At 36.5% G+C, this 13,220-nt stretch overlaps 1 protein-coding gene across 1 annotated transcript in view; it reads left to right on the forward strand.

Moving 5' to 3' along the window:
• LOC112518965 (urease accessory protein G) overlaps positions 1 to 7,408 on the forward strand; it is a 16,692-nt gene extending 9,284 nt beyond the window's left edge. The window contains exons 3-7 of the mRNA XM_025126789.1: positions 4,511 to 4,571; positions 5,736 to 5,937; positions 6,100 to 6,221; positions 6,312 to 6,416; positions 7,052 to 7,408. Of these exons, the coding sequence (XP_024982557.1) occupies positions 4,511 to 4,571; positions 5,736 to 5,937; positions 6,100 to 6,221; positions 6,312 to 6,416; positions 7,052 to 7,135 (574 nt within the window). The 3' untranslated portion in view covers positions 7,136 to 7,408. The remainder of the gene's footprint in view (positions 1 to 4,510; positions 4,572 to 5,735; positions 5,938 to 6,099; positions 6,222 to 6,311; positions 6,417 to 7,051) is intronic.
• The last annotated feature ends 5,812 nt before the right edge of the window (positions 7,409 to 13,220 follow it).

The following is a 13,220-nucleotide window of genomic DNA, read 5'->3' on the forward strand; positions in this document are numbered from 1 at the left end:
TCAACAAATAACATAATCATACGAAAGCATATGAAGGGACAAATCGAGATCAAAAAATGCATACACTTGCATATTAACTAACAGGACAAGTGTCATACATATGGCCACACAAGGTTGTACGTTGAACTGCAGATCCGCACGTACTAAATGTGAAACAATTTTCTTGAGGTTGTTGTAGCTCACTTGAAGAAGACTTCTTATGAAGAGAATGTGTATTACTGCTAAGAGAATGTGGACTATTCAGTAAGTTTTTCTCAAAGAGACTACGATGAGAACCATGATAAGACAAAGACGGGAGACTAATTGGAGACATAGGTAAATAAGTTCTACTACATAACATATTGATACTAGGACGATAAGACAATGGTAGCGCACTACTTTTATTGTCCTTCAACGATGAATCATATACATCAGAACAATGGGGTAATATTCGTAACCTCTCAAGATTGGACTGCAATGTGGATAGGAAATGTCGCATGATTTATTCTATTTTTATGTTGGTATAGATTAAATAGTTAATTAACAGAATTCTAACGATAGGTCTTTTTCATGATATGACGTGGGGTCCCTTGTAAGTATCATGCTGATATGACGTGGGGTACCTTTGGCATAGCTGCATGTTTCTAGTCATGTGTATGGTGCCTTGTAAGCTGACTGACTTAACGTAGGGTGCCATAGTGTTGGATGCCATCGTAGGTTGGATAGTACCACTCATGCGTCTTTACCCTGGATAATTCTTACTTACCTGTTGTGAACATTTTCTATGTAGATTATACTAGAAAGAAGTAAGCAGGAGACAGGCATTGAATAGTCTCTTTTTCTGTTTTTAAGAGAAGGCTACTTTATCCATGGGATTTCCTATGGAGAATGTAGTGGTTCTAGGATAAATCTGGCATATCCTAGTGATGTACAACTTCTACATGGATATAATGTATTCTGTAAGAGTAAAACCATGTCCAGTAGTGCCATTACCCCTCAGTAATTATCCCTCTAGCATATGAACTAGAGACAGACGTAAGTTATAATTCTGCGAGAAAGAAATACAGTGTATTTCATTCTCTAAGTAGCACCACAAAACCATAGTAGTGCACTTTGATAAGACAAATAAAGCAATAAAAAAGCTTTATTTCTCTAAAGGGCCACACTCGTTGGACACTACACCGACATCCATCCTACAAACGAATCACATGTGCTAGGGCCGACCCATACGCCTCCTTAATATATTATCCATCACACTAAAATAGCTCTCACTAGAGCACAAAAGAGGAGACTCCATGGACCGATCACACTACCACGGTTAGTGTCACGCCATCGGTGCCACAATGACGTGCCTATAGTACCCCCATAGGTGGTTAGTAGCTCGAGTTACCCGGAGTTGAGTTGTCACAACGAATGTGACGTCATACGTCTTACATATGGTCAATACATAACAAAATCAAATGGAAAGTCAAACATATGCCAAGTAAGGAATTATGTTGAATAAGCAAGTATTCGTAACAATAAAGAGGCTCAAATCGAATAATACATAGTCGATCACAAGTACCAACATGTGTACTTTTAGAGGTAAAATCATACCAAAATGTTACCGAACAAATAAACGTATTATTTTGGAGAAAACACATATTTGTACCAACATTGACCAACTTAAATAACATGATTAGAAAGTGGCTTTCTTACGACATGTACGACAAAGAACAATTGCAAGTGAATGGAAATGCGGTACAAAAAGAATATCAACAATCGTGAGTCAATTAATCCAAGTTGAGAGAAAGCTTAAGGGCTCGTAAACATATTTAAACAAATCAAATAAACGAATAGAATTAGGAATCCGTACCTTAAACTTCACAATGCCTAAAAATCACTAAGCCTACTCCCTTATATCCAATCTATATAATACAAAAAGCTCCGGTTAAAACTAATCACGTAATTGATTTACTATAGCGCCATAATATTAGTTATTTTAAACTACCCTTTTCAAGACTTTGCTCCATAAATGATCACCTTGCTAGGCTTTGATCAAATAATGTATATATGGATCCCGCCTCTAAACGGTCTGAAAATCCATCATATATATATATTTAGAACTTGGCAACTAGCTAACCAATAGGAAAACATAATTATATACTTTACTACTCAAAAATTTCATCTATTTAGGCTGTGACACAAACGGTTTCAAAAAGGAGGACAAGGGATATTTCCATGAACATTACACGTTTTAAACAGCTCCGAATACTAATCCCAATACCTTAATTTCAGCCCCTTGATGGCTAAATCTAACGACAAACCAGTAACTCAGACCGGAAGATCAAACTCAATTATTGGACCATGGGACAGCGGCAAATTTGACCGAAAATCGAGTCGTTTAGGCCTGTTTTCCGGCAATTAACACCTCTCTTGGCAATAAGACAACGACAACTATAATTACCAATGACAAGCAATTTTTTTAGGACTAAAATCAAGAGGGAAAGAGCAGAATTTTGGAGTTCAAATGGTGACTTAAGGGAACCCTAAGCTGCTGCCATTATTATCCGAATCGATGTCTTTCGGGCCACCGAAACGACTCCAATTCTACTCAAACAAACACCCAAAATTCACAACCCAGTTACTAATTACATTAAATTCGAGACTGGGACAGAACTTACCTCCAATCGACAGGAAATTGACAAGCCCCCACTTCAAACTATAGCTCCTTTTCTCTCCCGCCTTTCAATGGATTTTCTTTCCTTAGCTTCTTGAGGTTTCTCTGGGATTGGAAAAAAGAAAAATACTTGAGTTGGGACGTGTGTGGGAGATGAGATAAAAGGGGGGATTCAACCCTATCAACTCAATTTTACTCATGGGTTTAGCAAGGTTAAACCCTCAAAATTAAGCTATTTACAAACTTAACCCAACTTAATATACACCTGCTGAAATTATTTAGCACATTTTTTTATTAGACTTGCTCCGATATATTTGCGCACACACATGCTCCGATACATATATTTATTCACACACATACATATATATATATATACACATACATATATATATATATATACACACACACATACATATATATATATATATAGATATGTACACACATACATATAGATATATGTATATATATATATATATACCCAACAGGTATTATAAAGGTACTCTCTTCAGCATAAGTGTATGGAAGGGCAACTGCGTGTGATTTTGTTGGCTGATGGTAACGAGTTCGGTGAGGACGATGAAGTTTGTTATATCGAGGAAAAAGGAAATGATGATCCAGTCTTAGATGTGGAGTTTAATGCCCTTGAGTTCTATGGATTTGCATCAGACTTTTCTCCGCCCTTGAAGACGGTAAAACTGGCCGGCGAATTACGGGTTGTACCCGTTCTAATTTTGGTTGATAGTGGGCAACACATAAATTCTTCTCAAAACAGTTACTGTTGGCTTTAGGGTTGGATATTCGACAAACAAACCCTCTTTCCATCTGTTTTGACAGAGGTACCCGAGTTTCTTATATATATTTGAGGTATGCCAGGGGTCTCAATAAATTGGGGACCTTTACTCGTATTGTAGATGTTTTGGTTTACAATTTGGGGTCCTTGGACATAACTCTTGGCATAGCGTAGTTAGGAACCTTGGGCGATGTGGTTTCTAATTGGCAATACCCAACAAATGCGGTTCTGGAAAGATGGAACCGTTATTCAGTTGCAGAGAGTCTCCTCTTCACCTTACAGTCAACCTTTGCTTAAGACATGGCTAGAAGAAGCTACTTGGGAGGATGCAATCGCCATTCAAACTTGGTACCCTGATTCCAGGCTTGAGGACAAGCCTGCTCTTCAAGACGGCGGCATTGATAGGGAACGGCCCACTAGCGGAAGCCCATTTCTAGATGATCACCCAGCCCTTGGAATGGATCAATGGACAGGCGTATGAGACATTACAAATACTAATGGGGTTAGCAATAGGGAGGGTAGGCAAAAATTATAGTTTCCACTTTCCAACAGGGAGTATTCAGTTGTGAAAGCTTGGGCAGGAGGAAAGGTCGTTCATCAGCTTCCTATTGATTTTATCTCAATCTTTTGAATCTGATAATCAAATAGCTTAATCCTTCGTTTTAGTTTGCTGTATTGATTATTCTGTTCTCGTTTCTATCAACTTGCCATTGAGTTCTTGCTTCTAAACAATTAAAGAATTGGAAACAGTTTTCTTTTTTCTTTATTTTTTTGCAATTTAAAATATTAATATTGGTTATAGGTTCTTAGGATCAAAGATACTTTTTGTTTGTAGGTTGTAAAAATGGAATCTCAAATTTGATATTTAAATAAATGCAATAAGCATGTTTAGAAACACCAAGTAGACAAGACTAATATGTTATTTTAAACAACTCTAATTGTCAAATAGAAGAGGATGGAAAAATGAACATTTTTGTATCTTGCTGCAATCTGCATGTTCTATTTTTCGATCTTTACCATCTTACTTTATCTAGTTGTAAGTGTCAAATGTTTCCTAATTAAGTTGTCGCTTGGCATTGCAGGAAAACAGCTTTGATGTTGGCACTATGTAAACAGTTGCGTGACAAGTATAGTCTTGCTGCGGTATGTATGGCAACCAAACGTCTCTCGTGTTTCTAAATTATGTATTTTCTGTTGAGATTTCATATATTTTTGATTTTTTAAAATCTAACACTGGTTAGGGGCTGTTTACCAAATTTTCTATCAAGTGGATAAATTTGTGTGTCTGGATGAATTTATCAATCTGGATAAAAATGTGTTATTTACTTTTCTTTTTCTGGAATCAACAGTCTGAATGATAGAAATGACTGTTTTACCTATGATTACGAATTACGCGGTATTTAGTTGAACTTTATTCATATAGCATCAATTCATTAGATGCATGGTGCGAATCTCTAATCATCCAAAAGATGAGGTTCACCACTATTTTATTAACTCAATCACAATCAGCGGAAAATAATTACTCACATGCCTCACATCATTACCCAACATTCTTTATTTATAGTCTTCTCTCACTAATATAACCCTACACCTGTCCCTTTCTCCTCCTGCAATAGTAAACCTTCCAGGGCTTGGGTTGTTGGGCTGATCTATTAATGTTAGCCCATTGGACTGATCAGAGGCTTCGTTGCTATCACATCGGTTTTAACATTACAAAAAAAGAGGAGGATAGTGAGAGTGAAATGATGATAGACATGGTACCTCTACACCAATTAATGTTCCTGTCATGATAACTTGATAATTAAAGTATCTTGGGACGCCCCTCTGAAAACAGCTCCTGTTACTTTGATATCAACGGTCACATTACTATTCGCCACCACTATAGATTCTTGTCTATCACCTATTTAGATCCTTGCCTACCCTATGATGATGAACCATTTATCAAGTGTAACATAAATGACTAACACGAGATCCCTAACTGGGATGGGATAGGTGGACACTAACTTTGTGATTGAATAGGAGGACCCCTTGCCATTTTGCCTTCATTTTGGCACCCTAGCTTCCAGGATGTGGTTTTTTTTGCAAAAAAAAAAAAAAAACTCTTGTTTTTTTTCTTTTGCCAGATGCCATGTAGTATTATCATGCCGAATCCAGTTTTGCCTTGATACCATCATTTTTCTGGCATTTATATGTGCCTGTCAGCTTATGTTTTAGTGAAGTTTTAACTATTAACTCTATTGTTGTTTGTATTTAATTCTTATCTCTAGTCCATATCAATGAGTAATGCTTGTGTGGACAATTATTCAGGTTACAAATGATATATTCACAAAAGAAGATGGTGAATTTTTGGTGAAAAATGGAGCACTCCCGGAGGAAAGGATACGTGCTGTGGAGACTGGAGGCTGTCCACATGCTGCTATTAGGGAAGATATCAGCATTAATCTTGGCCCTCTTGAGGAGCTATCTAATTTGTACAAAACAGATATACTTCTTTGTGAATCTGGCGGAGGTAATTGGTGATATTGGTTTCCCCTGCTTTGCATTGTTCATGGATAGGTTAAATAGACTTGATTCCAGTTCATAGAGCATATTTTTGCTTGTTTTCCTATCCGTAATTGCAAGTGCATGCCCGCTATCTTAATTGATATTTGTTTAATTCGTGTGGCGGCAGATAACTTAGCTGCCAACTTTAGTAGGGAACTGGCCGACTACATAATCTACATCATAGATGTTTCTGGTGGTGATAAAATTCCCCGCAAAGGAGGCCCAGGCATTACACAAGCTGACCTTCTTGTGTGTAGTTTGCTTTCATTGTAGCGTTAAACGTTCAATTAAAGTAAAATTGTTGAAATATCTAATCTTGATTTAATTGTGTACTTTCAGGTTATAAACAAGACTGACCTTGCAGCAGCAGTTGGGGCTGATTTGGCAGTCATGGAGCGTGATGCACTTCGAATGCGTGATGGTGGACCATTTGTATTTGCTCAGGTAAAATGATTCTTAACACCCATTTACTCTTTTTGTGGGTATTTTATTTCCTAATTTGAATTTTCGCTTTTTACCAACCATTGAATGCTACAGTCAATGAAACAAATTTTTTAGATGGCAAAAATACTAGAATGAGGCTGAAACTCTCAATCACCCCTCCCCCTCAGGTTTTAATTTCCAATTGTGCTGGTTCTTTTCGAATTATCACTCCACCCCCCTGCATATAAACATCCATGAGCATGTGGATTGTGGAGTCGAGCCTCGATTCACTTGTCAGTTTCAAGCAAACTTGGTTCCCTTTCTTCTCATTTCTTGGTTTACCCTCATTTCAGTTAGGTTTTATTAAGCTTCATAAGCACACATGGTGTTTAGAAAAATGGTGATTGAACCAATTGCAAGTATTTAAGACAACTAGACATGTTACCGAGCATATTGAACAGTTTGATTACCCTTCTCGTTATCGACCTTATGTTCTCATCAAGTTTGATCTTTTCTTTTTGGATTTTCTTGGAAAGAGGATGACACCTCTGGCAAAAAATAAGAAACAGAAAAAATACACTTAAAAGTGTGCGATACTGCCAAAAGGATGCCATACATTCCTGTTCCAATGATGTATGTTTCATATGGATTTACAGGTGAAACACGGGGTTGGTGTAGAAGAAATAGTAGACAACATTTTGCAAGCTTGGGAAGCAACGACAAACTCCAAACGCCGATGATTCCAAATATGGATCACCCACTCTCATGTCTGCTTTGCTATTGCATTACTATCGATCTTTAGAAGCAGAAGACGTGGCTCTTAGCTCTGTATCATGCATGGCCATAGCCGGTAGACTTGTGGTCTTTTTGAATTCTCTGGTGTTTGTTAATCAATAGAGTACACCTTCAATGGTTTGGTTGATACATTGCTTGCAAATGACCCATATTGTGGATTTGGCATAAACACTTTATTATTATAAGCTTAAGAAACCACTTTATTATTTGTATTTTCAGATGGGATGGAACACATTGGGTGTGTATGTATATTAGACAATTAAGTGTGATATACATATATATATATATATATATATATATATAATTATATTAGAGGGTCTAGAGTATAAATGTATCTCTTATATATATATCCCTGATTGTAATCGGTATATACACACAATTACCAAGTTTATCTTGGTATCAGAGCCTGTATCCTGAAGCCAAGCTTGTGACCGGTAATTTGTAAAGTTGGCAGAAGGTGGTTGGAGTAGGAGTGGTTGGAGGAGATGTTTGGAAAGGAAATGATTGTTCATTAAATCGAACATGACGGGCCATGTATTGACGATCAGACTGTGGGTCGTAACACCGATAGCCATGATGAGCGGTGCTGTAACCAAGGAACACACAAGATGTAGAGCGGAAGTCAATTTTATGTTTATTGTATGGATGGAGATGAGGGTAGCATTGGCATCCAAAAACACGAAGAAAGGAAAAATCGGGTTTGTGTTTGAACACATGTTCAAATGGTGAGGTGTTTGAGTTGGTTCTGGATGACATTCGGTTAATAAGATAGACTGCAGTGTCAAAAGCAAAATGCCAAAACCGTTGTGGAACATGAGATTGAGCAAGTAAAGACCGGTTTCAACAACATGTCGATGTCGTCATTCAACAAAGCCATTTTGTTCGCTTGTATGGGGACATGAGAGGCGATGGGTGATGCCAAGAGGAGAGAAGAATTGGGAGAGATTCCGAAACTCGCCTCCCCAGTCGGTTTGGACAAATTTCAGTTTGGTTTGAAAATGCCTTTCAACCATCGCAAGGAATCGTTTAAAAGTGGCATAAACATCAGATTTTAGTTTTAGTGGAAAGATCCACATAAATTTGGAGTAATGATCAACACACATCAGAAAATAATTGTGACCATCAAAAGAAGGAACAGGAGCGAGCCCCAATACATCACATAAAACCAAATCCAAAATGTGCGAACTTTTATAAGTAGATGGTAACAAATGAAGTTTAGACGATTTGCCAACAGAACATGAATCACAAAAAGTACTAGCACACTTATTTTGTAAAGGTAAATGATATTTAGATAACATGGACTTCAAAAGTTGTGGATGTGGATGTCCAAGTCTTTGGTGCCATGTGGTGGAAGAGGCACGTGTGGTAGAAAATGACATTTTCTGAACAAGCTGAGGCTGAGGACGAAAGGAGTAGAGACCACCATTACTTGGACCAGTGAGGAGGATAGTGTGTGTGAACTTGTCCTTCACAACAAAGAAAGTAGAGTGAAATTCAAAGTACACATGGTTATCAAAACAGAATTTTTGAGCATAAAGTAAGTTCTGTTTTATGTCAGGTACGTGTAGTATGTCTTTAAGGGAAAAGGTTTTGTTTGGTGAATGAAGTTGTGAGGAACCAATGTGTAGAATGGGTAAACCCTTACCATTGCCAACGTGAAGGTTGTCCTTACCGTAGTAGGCCTCAGAGTTATCGAAGCTAGATAGGTCCGGTGCAACATGATGGCTAGAGTTGCAAACTAACCATTATTTCTGTAAGAGTGAATTACATTGTTGGTTCCTATACTTTGTGCATTGTTCTAAAAGGCTTGCTACAATGATAGTTGTGACATGTGACTCAAGGTTTGTGTTTCACGCCGTGTTAAACCTGTGACACACCATGAGGTAGGGATCCATGTGTAAACATAGTATCTGTTTAGATACGCTAAAATGACCTCTTCTCATAATGAGAATGTATATAACCCTATGCGGGTTTGGTCCGTTATGAAATGAACTTATAATCATAGAATCGACTCGATCATCAGATTATATTATAGATTATAAGTTTATAACCCAAGCCTATTACCATTGTAGAAAAGATCTAATTCTTTGATTCCAGTTAGTGAGAGAGATTTTGAACTAAGAAATACACCTTAGAAACTAAAAATAGGTATCCTGAGCAATTGCAATAATCAGATTCATTAATATTTTTGGTATAGTAGGTGCTATCACATACAATCATACTCAATTCAATGGAATTGCTTGATTATTTTTAAATAATAGTAGATAGAAACAACGCTTGTAAGGAGTCATATTAAAACCAAAAAATATAGGTCTGCCTGTCATCCATACTAGGGGCGGATCTAAAAGCATCCGTGATAGGGCACTTGCCCCCAACAAAATCTCTATCTGCAGGTTAAATTTTTTTGGTACCTCTTGGAACATTTGAATAATTATTGTTTAGGCCCCCAACTAATAAAAAATAACCCCCCCAAAGACTCCACTCACTCCCTTCCCACTGACTCATCTCCAAGACTTCACTTACACTCTCACAGACTCACTCGCTCACACTTTCATCTTCACTCACAGTTCTTCATTGTTAAAAAATACTAAACCTCTTAAAATATTGAATATTTATTGTTTATATTGATTTAATGATTAATACATTTGATTGATAAATGATAAATTACCAATGTTGGTCTACTTGATCCTCTTATTTTGATTTCTTTTGTATTTTTTTTTTTGGTAAATATCCATTGATTTTAGTATTGATTTGATAAACTACTATTATTATTTTTTACTTTCAATCTTTCATTTTGCATTTAATTATTTTATAGATCCCATTTATTATTATTTTTTAACTATTAGTTTTCAATTCCTTAATTGTTATATGATTTAGGGTTATTTACTTAATTTAGGTTTGTTATTTGTATTCAAAGTCTGCAATTGGTTTGTCTTTTTATTTTATTTTATTAACCTGGATATCTAACCCGCTACGCGAGCCGATTAATACCAGGACGATCACCTGCTTTGCAGATAGCCCGGAGTCACCGCATTTGAACGTCTGTGGCCACAAGGGAGATTTTTGACCTCCTTGGTTTGTCTTTTGTTTCTAATTTTTAGGTATTTTGTTATCTGATTTCTTTCTAACTGAATCTAGTTTCTTGGCCTTCCGCCCGCTAACCTATATGTTCATTAACTATTAAGGATTTCGATTTATCTTTTACTATGTTTCTTACAAATTGGTTTGATGTCACATATCAACATGTGTTTTCTTACAAGTTGGTTTAGTGGTTTGTTCATCTAGTTATCCGGTCCATTATGAATCAATTAAATATTGTATTAATGTGTATTGTATTTACTTACGTTCAATTTTACTAGAAGTAGTAAAATATATGAATAGTAGTATACCTGAAACCAAACAAAATAAGTTATCTTTATTCGATCAACCAAACTGTTTAAGCCGAAAGACGAATAACCTGAAACCGTCTTGGTTAGGATGAGTTGTTCGGTTTTGGAATTTTTTTACACCCTTGAGAGTTCCCCTAATCATAAAAATTTCTAGATCCGCCACTGATCCACACCACAATAAATAGAGTTTTAGTTTTCATCTCCCGTCTCATGGAAAACCCTTTTCGCTCCGCTTAACCTTATCCCTTTCTAGGGGTATTTTAGTGATAGGTTCTATATGAACTGAACGATCTTATTCATTATGGTATTTTTGAGCAAGGTCTTGGATAACAAGTCTAAACGTTTTGATGATATCGATATTGATGAGATTGACAATATTGGTGCTAGTTACGATATTGGTGCTAGTTATGATATTGATGCTAGTGACGGTATCCTTGATCAGGAGTTGGAACTGCTAATTAGCGTGAATGCGCTAACTATGGATATGCTGCCTGAAGAGGAAAACCAACTTTATATCACCCTTTAATTCGAATTAGCAACTAGCATTTAACCAACCCAACAACCATATGCTTCGACCGACGTTGAATGCCGAGCCGCTCATTGAAGATAAAAGTATATCGAACCCATATGAAGTTTTACCATGAGCAGATTGTGTCAATTGAGCAAATACAGGTTCAATTAAGATTTGCCTCTCCGGAGTACCAAAGGTAAGCATGACATCGTTATGAACATAAAGTCCCAAGGTATGGAAACCCAAAAAGAGGTTGGCCCAACTTAAATGAGATATGATAGCTTCTTTATGTTCTAACGTTCTTGCCAATATATTATTCTCATTCTATTCCGGATTGTGATCCCTAATGAAAAAATATAGCTCCATGAGCAAAAGCTTCTGTCATGATGAATCCTGCGATGTATTGGTGATGAGTATATAATGCAGCTTGAGTAGTAAAGTCTTGTGCTATAAATGCATAAGCGGGTAAAGAGTATATGTGTTGAGCTACCAAAGAAGTAATTACCCCTAAAGAAGCTAGAGCAAGGCCTAATTGAAAATGAAGCGAATTATTAATTGTGTCATAAAGGCCCTCATGCCTACTTCCCAATAGCCTCCCGGAGGGATATGTGCATCTAAAAGATCTTTCATAATGGAAATATTACTTTGTCAATTTCTGGAAATCTTATTTTTACGTGTGGTCTGAAGTGGTCTGAACCAGGAAGAATTTATATAAACCAATTATCCAATCATTCCCTTGACTTTCTGGGTTATCGTTCAAGTGTGCCACTAGAGCGTTCAACGGTCTGCAATCAAATACTTGAAAATGCATTTCTAATCGATAATGTTATTAAGAAATTCGATACTATTGTTCCAATTATGCCTCTGATTGGATCCTTGGCTAAATCTAAATTTTGTAACGCCTTAGGGCATCCTATCGGTAAGGTAATTTGGGCCAATTTATCTGATTATGATATTATTGATCGCTTTGGAGGTATATACAAAAACCTTTCTTATCATCATAGTGGATCTTTAAAAAAAAGTTTGTATCAAGTAAAGTATATACTTCGACTTTCTTGTGCTAGAATTTTAGCTCGTAAGTATAAAAGTATTGTACATGCTTTTTTGGAAAGATTCGGTCTTCAATTTCACGATGGTTATCTAGAAGGTGTATTTGGTATTTGTATATTATTTGTATCAATGATTTTGTGATAACTGGATCTTGGTTATCACCCGAGGTAATAAATACGTGATTATTTGTTACAAAGTGTTTATGTGACAGCATGAGAAATTGTTATATTTGATCATGCTAGTATATGAAATTATATGCAATAATATGGATGCATGTATGAGATTGGATGTGTGTCAGTGTGTGCGTAAAATTATATATGTATATGTAGAATTATATATATATATATATATATATAAATATGCATACATGCTTGTTATATGAGAATGCATGGTGTGTGGATGTATGCATGTGCATGAAATGAGTTAGCATGGGAAGGGGGTTGTTTAGTCGACCTTCCAGTTTTAGAAAGATATAAAAGGAGGTTGAAGTCTCCATTCTCTTCTTCTTGCCTATTTTAAAAGTTGTGCGATTTAAGGATAGAGGGAGTGACCAGATTTCAAGTATCTGATTTCAAGAAGGTTGTTTTCAGAAAGGGCTTGTTAAGGTGAGTAATTTCTAAACCTTTTTGCACAAACCTTGTTACTGGTTTTATTTGAATGTTATTTATTATTGGAAAGAAATCAGTTATTTTGCTATGGGTTTTATCCGGACAAAGGCTGACCGGATTAAGTTTAAATCGGGCAAGGGTTGGGCGATTAAGCCCTAAACCGATCAAGCGTTAAGCGGTTTAGTTTTAAACCGGTCAAGCTTTGAACGATGTATTGTCCGGACTTTTTATCTGGACAAAAGTTGGAATATATTTCTAAGTGTTAAATCGGACAACCCTTGGGCGATAAGTTGTTCGGATTTGATAAACCGGCTAAGACTTGACCGGAGATGAAGTCCGGCCAAGTCTATGTTGACCGGATTTGTATTGTGCCTTGTGCTTGATTGATAAAAAATGTTATTTTATCATAAAATGGAGATTTGATATAAATGATTTTGGATTGATAATAATTTCAATGGCTGCGGTCTATTTG

The sequence above is a fragment of the Cynara cardunculus genome (assembly GCF_001531365.2).
Source record: "Cynara cardunculus var. scolymus isolate 2C chromosome LG 10, CcrdV1, whole genome shotgun sequence".
NCBI classification, from domain to species: Eukaryota; Viridiplantae; Streptophyta; class Magnoliopsida; order Asterales; family Asteraceae; genus Cynara; species Cynara cardunculus.